Source organism: Nipponia nippon, unplaced genomic scaffold (assembly GCF_047370975.1).
Source record: "Nipponia nippon isolate SJK-2023a ecotype South Korea unplaced genomic scaffold, ASM4737097v1 scaffold_1, whole genome shotgun sequence".
NCBI lineage: Eukaryota > Metazoa > Chordata > Aves > Pelecaniformes > Threskiornithidae > Nipponia > Nipponia nippon.
The window spans coordinates 81,281,996-81,298,137 of NW_028262290.1; the positions used below are offsets into that span (position 1 = coordinate 81,281,996).

At 45.6% G+C, this 16,142-nt stretch overlaps 1 protein-coding gene across 2 annotated transcripts in view; it reads left to right on the top strand.

The window, feature by feature from the left end:
- The first annotated feature begins 2,555 nt into the window (after window positions 1–2,555).
- TRIO (trio Rho guanine nucleotide exchange factor) overlaps window positions 2,556–16,142 on the top strand; it is a 258,198-nt gene continuing 244,611 nt past the window's right edge. For both annotated transcript variants that reach the window (XM_087760929.1, XM_087760936.1), the window contains exon 1: window positions 2,556–3,246. In XM_087760929.1, the coding sequence (XP_087617055.1) occupies window positions 3,126–3,246 (121 nt within the window). In that variant the 5' untranslated portion in view covers window positions 2,556–3,125. The remainder of the gene's footprint in view (window positions 3,247–16,142) is intronic.

A 16,142-nucleotide genomic window follows, 5' to 3' on the forward strand; every position in this document is an offset into this window, starting at 1 on the left:
AACATCATTAGTTATTAAAACTCCTGGTGTACAACTTAAATAAACTCTAATTTGAATCTCGGCCTTAACATTATTGATATTTAGCAGGTCACACCACCCTTAAAGCATCTTTTACATCAATAATAATATTGTTTTCCTTTCCTGCATTTACCATTGCAATTGGTGCAAAAACACTTGCAGGCTGACAAAAACCAAGACAAGCAAAGTAGGAGCTGAGGATGGAGAATATGGCTATTCCCCAGTGACAGGCTTCCAAAGCAGGCAAACTCACACAACTTCTCAATGTGCAATGCTCTCCATATAGCCAATTCACACCTTGTTTGTTTATTGGGGTTTTGGTTTTGTTTGTTTCAAGTCTAAAATGATCAAGAAGAACCAGACTAAGAAACTTCATTTCCTAATGTCAAAATATTAAATCTGGTACTTGATATCTAAGGTGGATACCTGTGAATGAAATCCTTGTTTTATTACAGTGTGTTAAGTAACTTTGTCATAATGTCATTTTCCTATCTTTGCCTTTCTTTTAACTTACCCTTCAGTGAATACTGCAACCTGAACACTAGTGTGAACGCAACTCTATTGCTATAATCCTGTTAATGCTGCAAAGGATATGAGCATATTTGGCTGTTGAAGGTTTCTCTGTAAGGGCCACCTGTGCTGCAGGTGAAGAACTCGAATTGCAACTAGTTGATCTCAATCAGTTTCACAGTGATGAGAGGCTCTTGTAGCGGGGGACATGGCTCAGGGCATCCATGTGTTAGAGAAAAACAAACCCAGCATCTCCTGCAATTCAGCAGACGGAGGGGACAGGGGAAGGGGCAAGCTTCAGTCATACAGCCTTCAAAATTGTTCCAAATGAACCTTGGCTTTTTAGCACCCACTGACAAGTTGTACAGTATGCTGGATGAGCAACTAAGTGGAAACAGACAGTCAATAGCTGATGAACAGTCTTCCAAAGCTTTTTCCCGTGTTGCACAGCATATCAAAGTCTTAATTCAAACTCAGAAAACAAATAACCTTGAGCACTTCTTGCTCTCCAGCCACTGAAAGCTGAAATTATGGAGATTCTAGGGGACCTATTTTTCTTTACTCATTATATTAACGCTTTCCATTCACTTGTCCCATTTTCTCATATTCTTATGCAACCTTTTCCGTTCTGATGTACAATACCCTATTCCTACTCCCAGGTCAACTCACTGCTCGCTAGGGAGCAGCAGCATTTGTCACAGTCATGTTTTTTGCTAGGTGGATGCTGCTAGGCCAGCTAGAAAGGAATTCACTTTGCAACCACTTCTGCCAGTGGGGTGCTAATTTGGAACTCTTTCCTGTGCCTGCTGCCTGAAAGAAAAACATTAAAAAAAAATTCTTTTCAGTCAAACTAATCTCTTCTCTGTAAGAGAAATTAGAGCAGAGGTAGTTGCACAAAAGCTTTTCATCAAGCTATACAACTTCAGAAAATACAAACCTCGGGAACCTTGTGGATGACTTTCACATCATCTGGCTGTGATAAACTAACAGAACCACATTTCTCTTGAAATTACCTTCGCTTTTAACACTGATCAAAGGTTCAGAAGTTTAATTCCTGAAGCTGTACTTATGCGTTTCAAGTGTGCTAATAAGCAAGGTCTCTGACCATTTACCACAAGCATTTGAGATGTGTTACTCAGCTTTATCAATTTATGCAACTGCTAAAATTGCCTATTTTGCCACTCTCTCTTGAACCTTATCTGCACACAGTCTTATTCTGGCAGTTTAACATGAGGAGCACGACTCTGCTGGGATGCCCCTTCCCCAACGCCCAATTGCACCTTCCATCATGAGCTGTTTGTTTATTTGATGTTAATTGGACTGGTCCGTGACACAAAATATTTTGAAGTGTCCCTGTGATCATTGAAGAAAAAATAGCAACAATACAGATCGCAGTGTAATGGATTGTTTCGACGCTTTTTAAAGGCATTCCTCTGAAAAATTTGCGTACTCTCTTCCCCCCCCCCGAGCGGCAAGTGCCTCTTCTTTGAAAGCACGGGTAGAGGAGCTCTTACCGAGCACGACCCCTCGGAGAGCCGACAGAGTCGGTGCGACACAGTACCCAGGCCCCCGGGGAGCAGCCGGCAGGAGCACGCGCCACTTGTCACCTCCCGCCGCACTGGGCGCGGCTCCCCGCCCCCCGGGACGGACGGACCGACGGACTGACTGGATTTTTTAGGACCCTCAGCTCGACCTCTGCACACGGGCGAGCTGGCAGCTGGGCTGCCCCGCAGCAGCTGCGTGCGAGGGCGAAAGCCAGCCGGAAGCGGTTAAAAAAAAAAAAACAAAACAACAAAAAAACCAAACCCTCACCCGCCGCCGGGCAACGGCCGCCGGGGCCCCCCACCCGGCGGGCTCCCCCGGCAGCCGCGCCCCAGCCAACGAGGAGCGCGCTCGGCGGGAGCGCTGACGTCCTGCGGCGCTCCGCCCCATCCCGACCGCCGCCGGACGCAGCCGGAGACTCCCGAGCTCCCCCTTGTTCCTCGGGCGGGGACTCGCTTCCTTTCCCGGCTCCCCCTTCCCACCCTCCTCCTCCTCCCAGTCAAGATGGAGGACGGCGGGTGCTGCGGCCGCCGGCACCGCGGCGGCTAGGGCGGCTGCTGCTCCTCCGGCTCGCTCCTCGCTCCCTCAAAAAACAAACAAAAAAAGCCCAGAAAAAGGAAAAAAAAAAAAAAGGCTGGAAACGTTCCTTCTTTCTCCGCCCACCGGCTGCTGGCTGCGCGGACTGCTGGCCCTCCCCATGCCGTCGTCGTCGCCGTCGCCCTCCTCCTCCTCCTTCTCCTCCTCCTCCTCCTCCTCCCGCGATTGTCTGCGCTCCGGCTGCCGCCCGCCCGCCCGCCCTGACTCCCTGCATGCACACGCCGCCTCCTAGGTGGCTGCGGGGGGTGGGCGCTCCCGGAGCTGCCATTCCGTACATACCTTCATGTCCCTGCGCTCGCCGTGGCCGCCCGCCGCCGCCGCCGCTCCGCATCGCTCACCCGCTCCGGCTGCCGCCCTAACGGCCGCTCCCGCCCGGAGGTGAAGCCGGGACCCGCGGAGGGGGCGGTGGGGTTGGCGGTGGGTCTCACCCGCAGCAGCCGCCGCCGCACGCAGCAGCCATGAGCAGCGCCGCTACCGCCACCTCCGCCGCCGCCGCCACCACGGCCGGCAGCGGCGCGGGGGAAGGGGCCGAGGAGGCGGCCAAGGACTCGGCGGACATCGCGGCGTTCTTCCGATCCGGTGAGTGCGGCCCCGTTCCGGGGGGGGAGGAAGGGGCAGCGGCGAGGCCGCGGCTGGAGGCGGCGGCGAAAGGTGGAGGGAAGCGACGCCTTCCTCCCGGAGCTGGGAGAGGGGGCGAGGGCAGCCGGCTTTGTCAGGTGGCCCCGGGGAAGGCTCGCCCTCCCTTCGCCGCGGGGCCGCCTCGGCGGTGCCCGTCCGTGCGGGGCGCCGCCGCGCTTCCCCGGGGAGGCGGCGGTGCGGGGCCCGGCCCGCGCGGGGGCGGCCTGGCCGGGCGGCAGCGGGGAAGAAAGCCGGGCCCCTTCGCTCCGTGCCGGGGGCAGCGGGGCTTTCTCCCGGGCCCGGCAACTTGCGGGCGCTGCTGCGGGCGGGACGCCACCCCTGCCGGCAGAAACGAGGCGTGAAAACGGGTGCGGCGGGCGGCCCGGCCGGGGCGGGTGCGGGGGCTGGGTGCTGCCCCGAGGCGGTGTCGCCGGTGACAGGTGCGACTCTCCCTCCGATGCCGGCCCGATAACGGGCGTGTGACGGCGGCCGGGCGGCAGCACCTGGCACCGGGCGGACCCGGTCCCGCCGGGGGCTGCGCGGCGGGACGCGGGCGGAGGAGCAGCCGCGGGTCCGGGCAGCCCTCGGTGTCGGAGGGGCGGGGAGGGTGAGCGGGGCCCGGGGAGCGGCGCGCCGCAGGGCTGCGGGGAGCGGGCTGCGCCAGCCGGGGCCCCCCGGGAGGCGGGCGGGCAGGGATGACACCGCTATAAAAGGCAAGGCGCCTCCGGCCGCGCTCCGCCGGTGCCGTGCTGCTGGGTGGCGGCCGAGGGCAGGGGTGGGCGAGGGCAGCGTTCACAGCGGGTGTCTATAGCGGGAAGGGGAAGGAAAAGACAAAAAGCGAAGCCCACGTTACGGGGTGTCCCTGCCTGGGTGAGGGGGGGCAGCAGCGGGGCCGGGCGGCAGCGGCTCTCGGGCGCTGCCGGGCCGGGAAGCCAGGCTCGGTGCGGAGGCTCGGGAGGGGAAGGGGGGGAGCCTGTTGACAGGCTGCCGGGATAAAAAAAATGGAGGCCGCCTTCTCCCTCGGTGTTTACTCTCTGCAAGCGACCGGGCGGGGAGGGCGACTGCCCCCGCCACCGAGACGTTGTCCCCCGGGGAATGGCGGCGCGGAGGGCAGGGCTGCCCGGGCCGCACGCACCGCCGGCGGCGGGGACGGAGCCCTGCCGGCAGCCTGGGCGGCGGCGGCGGCGGCTGAGCCTCCCTCCGGTGCCGGCTGCCCTCCCCCGAGCGGCGGCGGCGGCTCCTCCCCTCCCTCCCTCCCTCCGCTCCGCTCCGCCGGCGGCTCCGCGCCCCCCGGGCACCCCCGGCCGTCGCTCCCGGGCGGGGCGGCAGGGCAGGGCTGGGCACTTGCTCCGTTTGGATGCCTAAAAAGGAGCGGCGAGCAAGGAAAATGCAGACTCACCGCTGGAAAGATGAGGGGGATCGCTGATTTCGTGTGTGAAAAATAACGATGATGGCAGTAGTAATAATAATAATAATAGCTGTGTTAATTGGGTTTTTAAGGGAAGTCTGTGAGGGAAGTGGGAAACGGCGTAATCAGTGCTGCTCGAGGTCGGGGCTTGCTGCTGAATGTGTTTGATTTAATGAGGGTGAAGGAGGAGGTGTGATTTGCAGCAGGCATCCCTGAAGCAGGTTCAGAGCTGCATTTGCTTGGACAGACGGTCTGAACAGGGGACTGTGTCCCCTCTGAAGGAGACCCGATGCTCCCTCGGGAACCTATTTCACATGATAGCTATGACTGCGAAACTCCTTGTCGAGTCAAGATGCTGGCCTTGGTGGGTTTTGTCGTGGAAGAAGGACTGAGCTTTGTTGTTCTCAGAAAAAAATCCCGTTGAAAGCAAAATGACAGATTACAGCAGTAGACTTACAGTCTGCCTGGTGTAGTTACAAACGGGTACGTGTGTAGTAATCTTGCAGTTTTGGAAGACCCTGCCAGCTGTATTAATAGTCAACTTCCACATTCGTGTGTGGGCAGAGGGATGACACAGACTTGATAAGCTTGTAAGTGGTGCAGTGACGACTTCTGATACTGATAACTTCTGATAACAGGGAAGTTGCACTGAGCTTAGTCTTGCAGCAACTGAAGATCTTAAAGCAGTAGAAGGAGATGTCAAATGCTTATCGAAAAACTCTTAGACCATATTTAACAGCTGGCATTCTCATTTCCGTACTTGCATGTGGAGGTTGTTTGGTTCAGCCTGGGCTGTGACATATGCTGGAAAATGTTCTGGCATCTCTTGTGGGTGTTCAGTATTGGGAAGAGCTCTTTAAACTCCGCCTCTGTACATGATCCACTCTTTTGTAAGGAAAGGGTCTATTAAGAGATCTCCGGTGCTTCCCTTTGTTTGAACAGGAGGCACAGTTTTTTTTCAGTGAAACACAATGGACACAGCGATCAATGAACAAGCAAAAAACTTCGTTTAGAGTACATGGGAGCAGACAAAATATTTTTCTTTTTACAGTATTTACAATGACAAATGCTTCCTTTTTCCTGTCACTTGCAGAGAACATCAGCAAAGCTGCAGCTGTTCCTTAAAAGAGAAGATGAGTAAAAATGTTACAATGTTTCCCAGGAAGGAAAAAAAAAAACCCCACAACAAAAAGCCCCTGAACAATCAGTTCTAATCTTAGTTAAATTGGTCAGTTGAACTGCCAGTGGGGTTATTGGCTTTCCTCCTGTCCGTTTTTAAGACTAAGCCTGAAGTAGAAGTAAAGTAGCCTGAAGAATGGAGTTTCATTATTTGGAAGATGTTTTGTTAGGATATTGAACAGTAGCTAGGTTCACATCACTTGAAATGTGTACGTTTCCCGTTTTCACTTTGGTTATGTAAATGTAAACTCACTCTGAGTTGTTGTGGAAATAACATGCAATTGAAATGTGAAGAAAGCAGCTGAACTAGAAGTGAGGTAGTAGTATGAAAACATAAAGATTGTGTGTCTTGAATTTAAATGAGGAATCCCTTTATTGGAATTGGAAGAAATTGAGGCAGCTTACTTTCCATTATCTGTTTGGTATCTAAATCTCATTATTTGAAGTTGAAAAGACAAGAACACCTTGTTAGATCTGTCACCTTCTTTGTGGCCGGATTAAGAGTAAAACTGCTAAGAAGCAGAGTGGAGTGCCAAGCAAAATGATTACACTTTGACCAAGAAAACACAGGGGTTGTAGGAAGTGCCTTTCTGCATATAGTGTCCTATATGCAAATTAGAGATTAGAGATGACTCTGTAAACTGACAGAAGGGATATGCTTTGTGCTGAAGGTGTATAGACAAGCATCGCTTTTTTTTCTTATTAAAAAGTGCATTGGTGTGACTTGAAAGGACTAATAAAATCTCTGAGAATTATGGAAAACCAGACTATTACTATATGAAAACCCAGAGGCGCAGAGCGTAAGTGGCTTGGTAGAGGGGTGTTAATACATGTGTTAAGTACACAAGATCTGTTCTGTATGAAAAGGTATCAAGATAACTTTTCAAAATGTATTTTAGGTTTTAACTTAAAATTCTAGGTATTCTGAAGGGCTGAAAATGGCTAACACGAGCAAAGTTGAATTTGAGGGACTGCCATCAAGTCATGGCTTACAGGGCAGTAACCATACAGAGGTTTTGTTTGGTTGTTCTTTTGTTGTTGTTGTTGCTTAAATCTTCGTCTTTGCAGCTTTGAGTCCTCAGTACTTTGGGAAGGCGACTGTAAACTGCCATCTTTAGGATGCAAGAATGAGGGCTGTCTGTTAAGTTTAAATCATGCTATTATAACAGCGTCCTCCAAACCAAAGAATTTTTGCTAGTTGAAGTTAATGAATTTTGGTTTTGAGCATAAAGAACAAAATTTTTTTCATCTAAGTAGAATAGATATCGATCGTACATTTTGTAGTTAAACTTACCTTTCTGGGATGATGGAGAAATCTGTGAATACCAAAGGATGCAGAGAAAAAGGCTTGTAAGCACTTCAGTCAACTCCTGGGTAGACAGTATAGCAAGTGCCTTTATAAATTACTCTCGTAAGTCTCAGTGGAAGAAAAAAACAAGTTATCAGCTGATAACTCTTCACAATTTTGTGATGAAAGTGGCTGTAGTTATTTCCTGTCAGATACATTCAGTGTGAGTGGCTTCTGCAAACCGTGCGGTAGCTTCACTCATGTACGGACAAGCGGTACAGTTTTCAAAGCCATTGAGGAGATTCGTGTCGTCACCACCTGTTTATTAGAATGCTTGCCGTGTTTCCAGAAGGAGCAAAATTTACATACTGAGCATGGGGCAGGGACCTTTTAGAGAAACAGAAATGGCAAACCAAAGGAAAAACAAGAGGCCCTGGAAGTCTTGTCACTAGGTTGAATAACTACCCAAGCTTTGCCAGGTCAAATTTGAATATAACTGTTAATTGTACTTCACCACTTGATCTGGGAAAACAAAAAGGTGGAGTATATGTAAAAATGAATCTATGCAGGTGGCAGCAGACCTCTCTCAGGAGGAGGAGTAAGTCTGTAAGATGAAAGTGGGTCTGGAAAAGGGTGTCCCAAGCAGAGAGTTCAGTGTGCTACCTCTCCCGAGGTGAAGTCAGAGAACAGGCTGGTAGCCAAAATAGCTTTGAATAGCACCTGGGTCTAACATTGTACACTTACTCTTTCCTGCTTGTGTATGTGCTTCTTAATGTAAGCTGAATGATAAGAGCATTTAAAACTTTGTTTTGAGATATATGTAGGTACCAAAATGTCCGTGTGAGTATTTTAGGCAAATGGGATGCTGAAATCTATTGTGATTATGGACATGTATTTGAAGACTTCTGCAGGTACTAGTGACTTGAGACTTGGATCAATCTGGGTTCAACCAAGTCTGCCTATAGCAGCCCAGGCTGATAATTGCTCGAGTAGCTGAGACCATATAGGAAGTATTGATGAGTATCATGCAAATATTATTATTTTTTTTAATAATAATATGATAATGATCGTGTGGTTTGGTTAGTTTTCATGAATATCACTTAACAAATAATACTGTAGAGATAAAAACCAAAAGATTTATTCAGAAATTTGGTATTTCAAGTTTACAGGGAGCACCTGTGTTTTGCTTCTTCCTGATCATATTGTTTTATATACTGTTGCCTTGTTTGATTTACGTTAGTGCCCTGTGTGTTAGTAGCTGGGAAAGTTGACTGCCTGTAGTAGACAACATTAAAAATGCTAGTGTAGCAGAGAAAGTCTTCTAGGAAGAGGGGAAGAAAAGAGAGGGGGAGTGGAAAGATTATATGGAAAAGAAAAATCAAGCACACTATTAAAAGGCAGCAAACTTTTTCATGAATACTGCTAATAAAAAACATGCTAGCTTTTAGATCATAGGCAAAATAGCTTTCATATTAGGCATCAAATGTGAAAAACAAGCCTGGTTTTCAGCTTAAATCCATGGAGCAGAACACTCCACGTATAAAGTTAAGATAGTGCTGTTGTAAGAAGGTTCATCCGTTTCCTGCCGATACGTAATAACTAACTTACAGAGAAGGCAGTCAATGCTGTGGTTGTGTGGCTTACTTGGCGTGGCAGTTGGAGTAGCTACAGAGTAGTGACAAGTGTCTAACAAAAATAATCTAACAGCGAAGCCAAAAGTGAAGTGTTGGCAGGCAGCGATGCTGGTACCCCACGTGGTATCTCCGTGCTGTCCTCTGCACGTATTGATTCTTGGCCCTGTGGCTGTCGGGAGCTGAGGTGTGTTTGTGGGTCGTAAGAAGTGGTGAGCATGCAGAGAATGTAAAATATGAAACAAGTTGGCCATTCTTTCATGCAGCTTAGAGTGACAACAGCATTTGTGTTTAAAAAAATAAACACAACAAAAAACTTAAGATGCTATGTCTGCTTTTCAAGAACGTGTTACTTTCTCGTCTAAGTTGCTTTAGTCAGTGAGAAGGTTGCAGCAGTGTTGCTGTCATTAGTACTAGTTGACCCGGGCTGAAAAAGAAGTGGGTCCTCTTGCGGAGTTTTGAATCCAGTTCCAGCAGCATCCATTTTAATAAGATGGCTAAAGCGGGTGGGCATGGGGGGAAATGATGTTTTGAAAAACACCACAGAGGAATGTCACAACTTGATAGTTGCTGACGTGCAGTATCCAGAACAAAAATCACTACAGAAACAATGAAGTTGCAATGGAGAAGTTACTCTGGGAATAGTGTTGTTGGATTGACGTTTCCTGGAACAATGAAGACGAGGACAGAGCGCTTCAGTGTGAAATGCAGCAGCTGTTGTGCAACTTGGCTTAGTGTGGAACGGCCAAACTTCTCTGGGGATAGTGAAGGACAGAGAAAGTTAGAGGTTAGGGTGTGTTTGAAAGAGTTGGGGACAGAAGTCATGAATATTTCTAAGAGGGGACAGAGAATTACTTGTAACATCTGTGTTAGCTGACAGTTGATAAACTAAATGCACATTTGGAGTGGAAGGTAAATGGGAGTTAGAGAAAAGCTAGGCCCATTCTTGAGAGGAGTACATTTGAGCTGACATGAAGTGCTGATGTGCTCAGAAAGGAGCTGACAGAATTAGGAAGAGACTTGGTGCAGCTGAGGCTTTCAGTAACTGCAGAGCTTGGTCAATGTGTAGACAAGGGGGTAGTAAATGTCTCTTAAAGAAGTGGTTTCTCTCCAGTTAAATGTGTCCCACAGCAGTGCAGCAGAAACAAGTAGGAAATGTCAATCTGAAATTTCACGTGGCTTCCAAAAGTTTTTCAATGTAAAATGACCATCTAGGTGAATGAAATCTGAACAAAGATTGGAAAGACTCCCTATCCCAATATGAAGAGAAAATATTAATGTTGCTCTACAATAGAAAAAATTCTATTGTCAACAAATGGGCCTGTTTAGATGCAGACTATTAGGTCAGTTTATTAATAGGGTGAAACTGCACTGTGATTTTGGTCTGCAGCTTGAAGAAGGAGGTGAGATCACTGAAATAGCTGTTTGTGGTCAGCAAAAGTGTTAAAATAGGAAAGACATTGAAACTTTGGAAACGCACTGCTGGTTGAGGGGTATTCTTCTGAAAGCAAGTGATGATTTTAATGAGAACAAAGGAAACATTTTTCTGCTTGATGTCGGTGAGAACCAAGTGTAATCTTAAAAAAAAAAAAAAAGGCTACTGGGTAAAATAAAAAAAATTGAAGATCATAGCAGGCTATTTTAAATCTAATGACTAAAATGGTTACATCTACTTGGTTGTTCTCATAAAGAAATTTGCTTGATTTGGAGAAGGATCTTTGTTTAACTTAACATTGGTGCAACAAAATAAAAAAGTAGACTACCGGTGAAGTAATACTCACGATCTGCAAAGCTGAGTCATATTCCTTCAGGAAGGGTACTGCTGTTTTGAGAAAACAGATCACTTACCCAGTAGTGAGGAGGAGGAATTGAAATGACAAGGAGCAACTCAAGTGCTTTTAGCAGTAGACACTACAGTACATTAAAGCATCTGATTTTCAGCCTCTAGAGTGGGTTGTTATATTGATATACAAAGAGGAGGGTCATAAATGAGTGGTGTCCACAAAGTCTCACCAAACAGTCTGAGTGACAAGGGCCTACAAAGCCCTTTCCAGTGGCTTCTCTGCCAAACAGATGCTCTAACTCATCTGAAACTGGAGCTGTTGGTCCCGGCTTCTTGTGGTTGCACAGAGGAGGAGGAGGAGGAGGTAGCCTAATTGTCTTTGGACATTTGTTGAAGAAATAGGGTTGTTTTCCAAGGTTGTTGAGTGGAGTCTTCTCAAATAATTTAGTCAATTTTTTTCATCTCCTGTGTCACTGTTACTGCCAGGCATAAGTGGCAGTAGCTCTGGTTAATTAAAAACATTGCAAATACCTGACAGGTTTTCCTACTGAGCAGTGCTCAACTGTGCATCTTGCTGGTACTTTGAATGTGATGTTTTGTAACCTGGACCTTACTGAAGAACTGAAATCAGTATTACTGTTTTGTAATTGTTTTGTTGTTTTTTGGGGTTGGTTTTGTTTTGTTTTGTTTTTTCCCTTCTGTCTTAAGAGGAAAAGAGAACCTTTGCAGGGAGGCAAGAAAATTCCTCTAGCAGTTTTTTGTCTCTCAGAGCCTAAGGTGGTAGGGAAGCAAGATGTAAATGATAGGAAGAAAGGTGTAGGCTTCCAGCACTCAAAATATGCCAGTAATTTGCTTTGTCTGGTATGTTTTATAGTGTAGTATTTCGACAGGGTGCTTAGATAAGTCCTACAAATCTGTGTAAGAGTCAGGTTAATGTTATCAGCTTGTGTAACAGAGTCAGAACATGAGGCTGAGGTTCAAGAAGGTTTGTTTTACCAGTGTGCATGTGCATACCGTCAAAAATACTCTGTGTAGCTTAAAAAACTGCATTTGCATGATGAATCTTTTTAACAAAAAGTTATTCTGGGCGGCAGGCCTGAATGGGGCTGTTGTGAGTAATCCCCATGCGTTCTAGTTGTACGTGAAACTACCCAGAGCTTAATTACTCATGTTTCCTTGTAGTCTTAGTGCATGTATGAGCAGTAGTAGTTATTCGTGAGGTGTCTGCAAACTGTGTAAACAACCAGTAGTGATTTTTGCGGTTAGCTTCGTACATAACTGTTTAGCAATTAGAGGCTGAGGGTCTGGGGTCATAGTGAAGTGAGATTTCATAAGTGCTAAAATTGAACAGGGAAATATACTGCAGCCAGTACAGCTCACAAGGACATGTTAAATACCTACTTGTTTTTATGTAGTCCGTACCTCACTTCTTGCATAAAACAGTGAATTAAATCTGAAACCTTTAGATTTTTTACTGAATGCCTGTATTTTTGTGCATCAGTGAAACCTGCAGCCTTATGAGATACTTTGTGAAAGCATTTGGTCAGAGCCTTTTCATTAAGCTTTCTGATGGTCATTGTAGCTGGTAAATAACTTTGAGGCCATCAAACAATGAGAAATGTAATTGCTGAGGTTTCTTGAAAAACAGAAGTCTCGAATGTTGAAGTTTTGGGGCCTGCTTGTTTTCAGAGCCCAAGCAGATGTTAAATGTTGGGATGAAACGAGGTGACATTTCTTAAAACTTGGCGCAGATAATAAAGGGAGGATACATCAAGAACAGCCGGAGAATAAATCAAGAACATCCCAAGTGAGTTACAATAAATGGAGTGTTTAAATACTAAATATTACTTGGTTAACCTCTTATGCTACACAATGGACTTTGCTGTACCCATTGTGTAGACTTGGCCGTACGCTATTGGGTATAATTTTCTACCAGCATTAAGGTAGTAAGTCCTTCACTTTCCAAATGTTTGTCATGCCACTAACTTTTGGACATGTTGGGTTATGCAGCATTGAGTGCAAAGATGATATAATTTTCTGAGATCATGAAAATGCTCCACCCTCTTCTAAAAAATTTAGGCTAAGGTTGAAATGTCTTGGTCTTTTGTCATTCCTCTGGAATTAGAGTAATAGATATCTGCAGCTGAAGGCGCAGAAAAAAGGTAGAAAGCTGTCAGCTAATCAAGGTGAACTGAAATATGAGTTGACTGGATTGTCCTATTCCTTGCAAAAGCTGATAGTACATAGTGTGGTGAAGATCAGACTTCAGAAGATGTCAAACCCCATCTTTAGAGGCTTCTTTCTGTCTGTTACTGTAGGGAAATAAAATAGGATATGATTTCTCTGCTAAAGAAACTGAACAGCCATGACTTTTTCTTTTTTTTTTAAATAAAACTTTAATCTCTAAGCTTTATCCCTATCCTCATTTATTTGTTTGCTTTATTGATGTTAGGTAGCAAGTCCATTTTGGTTGCATATTGCACATTAGGTTGGTCCTAAAAGAATGGAAATAGAACAGTTACAGCAGTAGCTTATGTTCTTGCTTTGCATCCCTTAAAGTCACAGGTTGTGTGCCTCAAGTACTTGTTTTCCGCAGTTAAGGATAGTTGTTAGACTTGAACTTGCCATGGCTTGCAAAGTTCAAAGAGGAAATCAGTGCTGTGCATAGCTTAACTGACAGGGGATTATGCAAGCCAGGCTTCTGTAAAGAAAACAAAGGCAAGCCAAACTAAAATTTATTAGAACAGTGGCACCTTTTCAGATGGAAAGATGAGGCCAGCCTTAATAGCTTACCTAGTAACTTGTTGATTGGCTTGTTAATGCTTTAGATTAAATAAATAAATAAATAAAAACTAAGAGACCAGCTTCTCCAAATGTAGTGGAGGGCTCTCTTTGGAAGGAAAACAAGGGCACCCACTTGACTGAATTTCTTGCCTTGGTGACTGAGCAGAAAGTTACAAACCTGAACCTTGTTCCTGTTCCCATTATGGGAAAATTCTGCTGTTTGTCTATTGAATTATCAAGGCAGCAGAGCCAACGCAAGCCTGCTTGTAAGAAAGTGATAAAATATGGTTTGGCTAGCGGTGATCCTTGCAGAGGATAGCCATGACGTGCTGTTACCTGTCAGTGCCGAAAGAGCAATATCTTTTGTAGTACAGTATGAAGACTGGAGTCAAATTTGCCTATCCTTAACTCAGAACAAGGGTGTAACTCAGCCAACAATAACCACTCGGCGTGTGTGTGTGTTAACTTTTTTTTTTAAAGCTTGGAATCAGATGCATCCTTCCCTAGCCAAAGGGAAACATTTGAGAAGCTGTGACGCATTTACACAGATGAAGGAAGGAAATGTCCAAAAGAGTCAAAAGCTAAAAATAGATCAGTTTACTGAGTTGAACTCTGGGTGGGAATTGAAGAACTAAATATAAAACTAAATTTGAACCTTTGTGACTTACATAACTGAGTAGTGTAACCCTTTCTGGGTTTTTTTTGTGTTAAACTTTATAGTGGACAACTTCAGGTGAAGACTTGTGTCAGGCCTTGTGAGGTGGCTTTCTGGTGCCTTAAATAGACAGCACTGAGTAGTCTGACCATCTCTTGATGATTATTGTTATAGCACAGGTTAACTCTCTGGAAAAGTGGATTGTGGATTGGTTTTTTTGTTCGTTTGTTTTGAAGGGCTTATCAGAAGCAGTATCTATGAGGTTGAAAAAAGAGGAGCATTTTTTTTTTTTCCCAGCTTCTTCAAGAAGCAGCAAATTTGGCTCTGTCTGACCCATATGTAAAAAGTGGTGATAACCTGAACATTTAAGAATTTATGTTTGGTTGTCCAAAAAGGTTTGCCTTCTGCCGTGCCACAAAACCCAGCTTGGAATCTATCAGCTTTCCTTTGTGGTAAAGAAAAAATAAGCTTGTCAGCGTGTTTAAAGTTTGTGTAAAATTTGGAAGAGAATATTGGAAAAACTTTCAGATGCGAAAGTATTCTAGATTACTATCCTTGGATGATGACAGTAGTACCATGAAAATCAAGATAAGCAAATTGTCTGTCTTTCTTCCTGGAGCAACACTATATGTTTTGGGGGGAACAGGGGGCAACCCTCACAGTACTGCTAGCTGAAAACTGGCCTTTTCCAGTCCAATGAAGCAGGGCCAGTGCAAGTTATCCCTGTGGTTTAGCGTTTGCTGGCTGCCAGTGAAGAGCAGTTCTTTCATGATGCTATACCTAATTCTAAGCTTTGCATTGGAGAGGTGAAATACATACAGATAATGCTTTGACTTTGTCAGAAAAATAAATGTTACTATTAAAGTAGATGTATTTACAAATATAATAAATGTAATAGGAAATTATGGGTAAAAATGGTATCATTGATTAGATTAACTTCAAGCAGTAACTGTCTTCCCCTCTACCCCCCAAGATGGGAGGGTTAGTTTTTATATTTAATACCTTCCCTTTTCTTACTATATTGTCTGCTGTAGAATGTTTGCTTGGCAGATGTATAAATAGTTGTGCTCTTGTTTGCTTCTTGTTTTTGTTTGGTTTTCCAGAGGAGCCTGAGAATGTTTTTGCAAGGTTGTTTTGAACAAATTTGGTGTCTTTGATTACTAAAATAGTATTTGTTCCAAGCAGCAATTTATCTGTTAAAGCGACAAACGGTTTTGTAGCAAAATGACCTGACTACCTACAGTCATGGGTATATACCAATATGCCAATTTAAACTTTGTATTTATGGAATATATCGTTATATAGAAAAGCGTGAAAACTACTGTTTTTAAAATCTCATTTTTTCTAGAATATGCTTTTGAAGTGGATTTGTCCATGCTGCTGTCCCCACTGTGGTAACCCACTGTTAGAAAGTTAAAGCTGTGAAAACCTTTTGAAAGACCAATTGGTTAGCTGGGCAGCTACTTAATCTTTGATGTTTCTGCTTGTAGGCAAGTTCATGACATAGAATCTGAGCAGGACGTGACTTGCAGTTCATGTCCACTGAGGCAACAAGAATGAGTTCAAAGAGCAAGAAGATGCTGCTCTCCATAATCATGGAATCATAGAACGGTTTGGGTTGGAAGGGACCTTAAAGATCATCTAGTTCCACCCCCCCGCCATGGGCAGAGACACCTTTCACTAGATGAGGTTGCTCAAAGCACCATCCAACCTGACCTTGAACACTTTCAGGGATGGGACATCCACAGCTGCTCTGGGCAACCTGTTCCAGTGCCTCACCACTCTCATAGTAAAGAATCTCTTCCTTATATCTAACCTAAATCTACCCTCTTTCAGTTTAAAGCCATTAGCCCTTGTCTCATCACTACATGCCCTTATAAAAAGTCCCTCTCCAGCCTTCTTGTAGGCCCCCTTCAGGTACTAGAAGGCTGCTATAAGGTCTCTCCAGAGCCTTCTCTTCTCCAGGCTGAACAACCCCAACTCTCTCAGCCTGTCCTCAGAGGAGAGGTGCTCCAGCCCTCTGATCATCTTCGTGGCCTGCCTCTGGAGTTGCTCCAACAGGTCCATATCCTTCTTATGTTGGGGGCCCTAGAGCTGAACGCAGTACTCCAGGTGGGGTCTTATAAGAG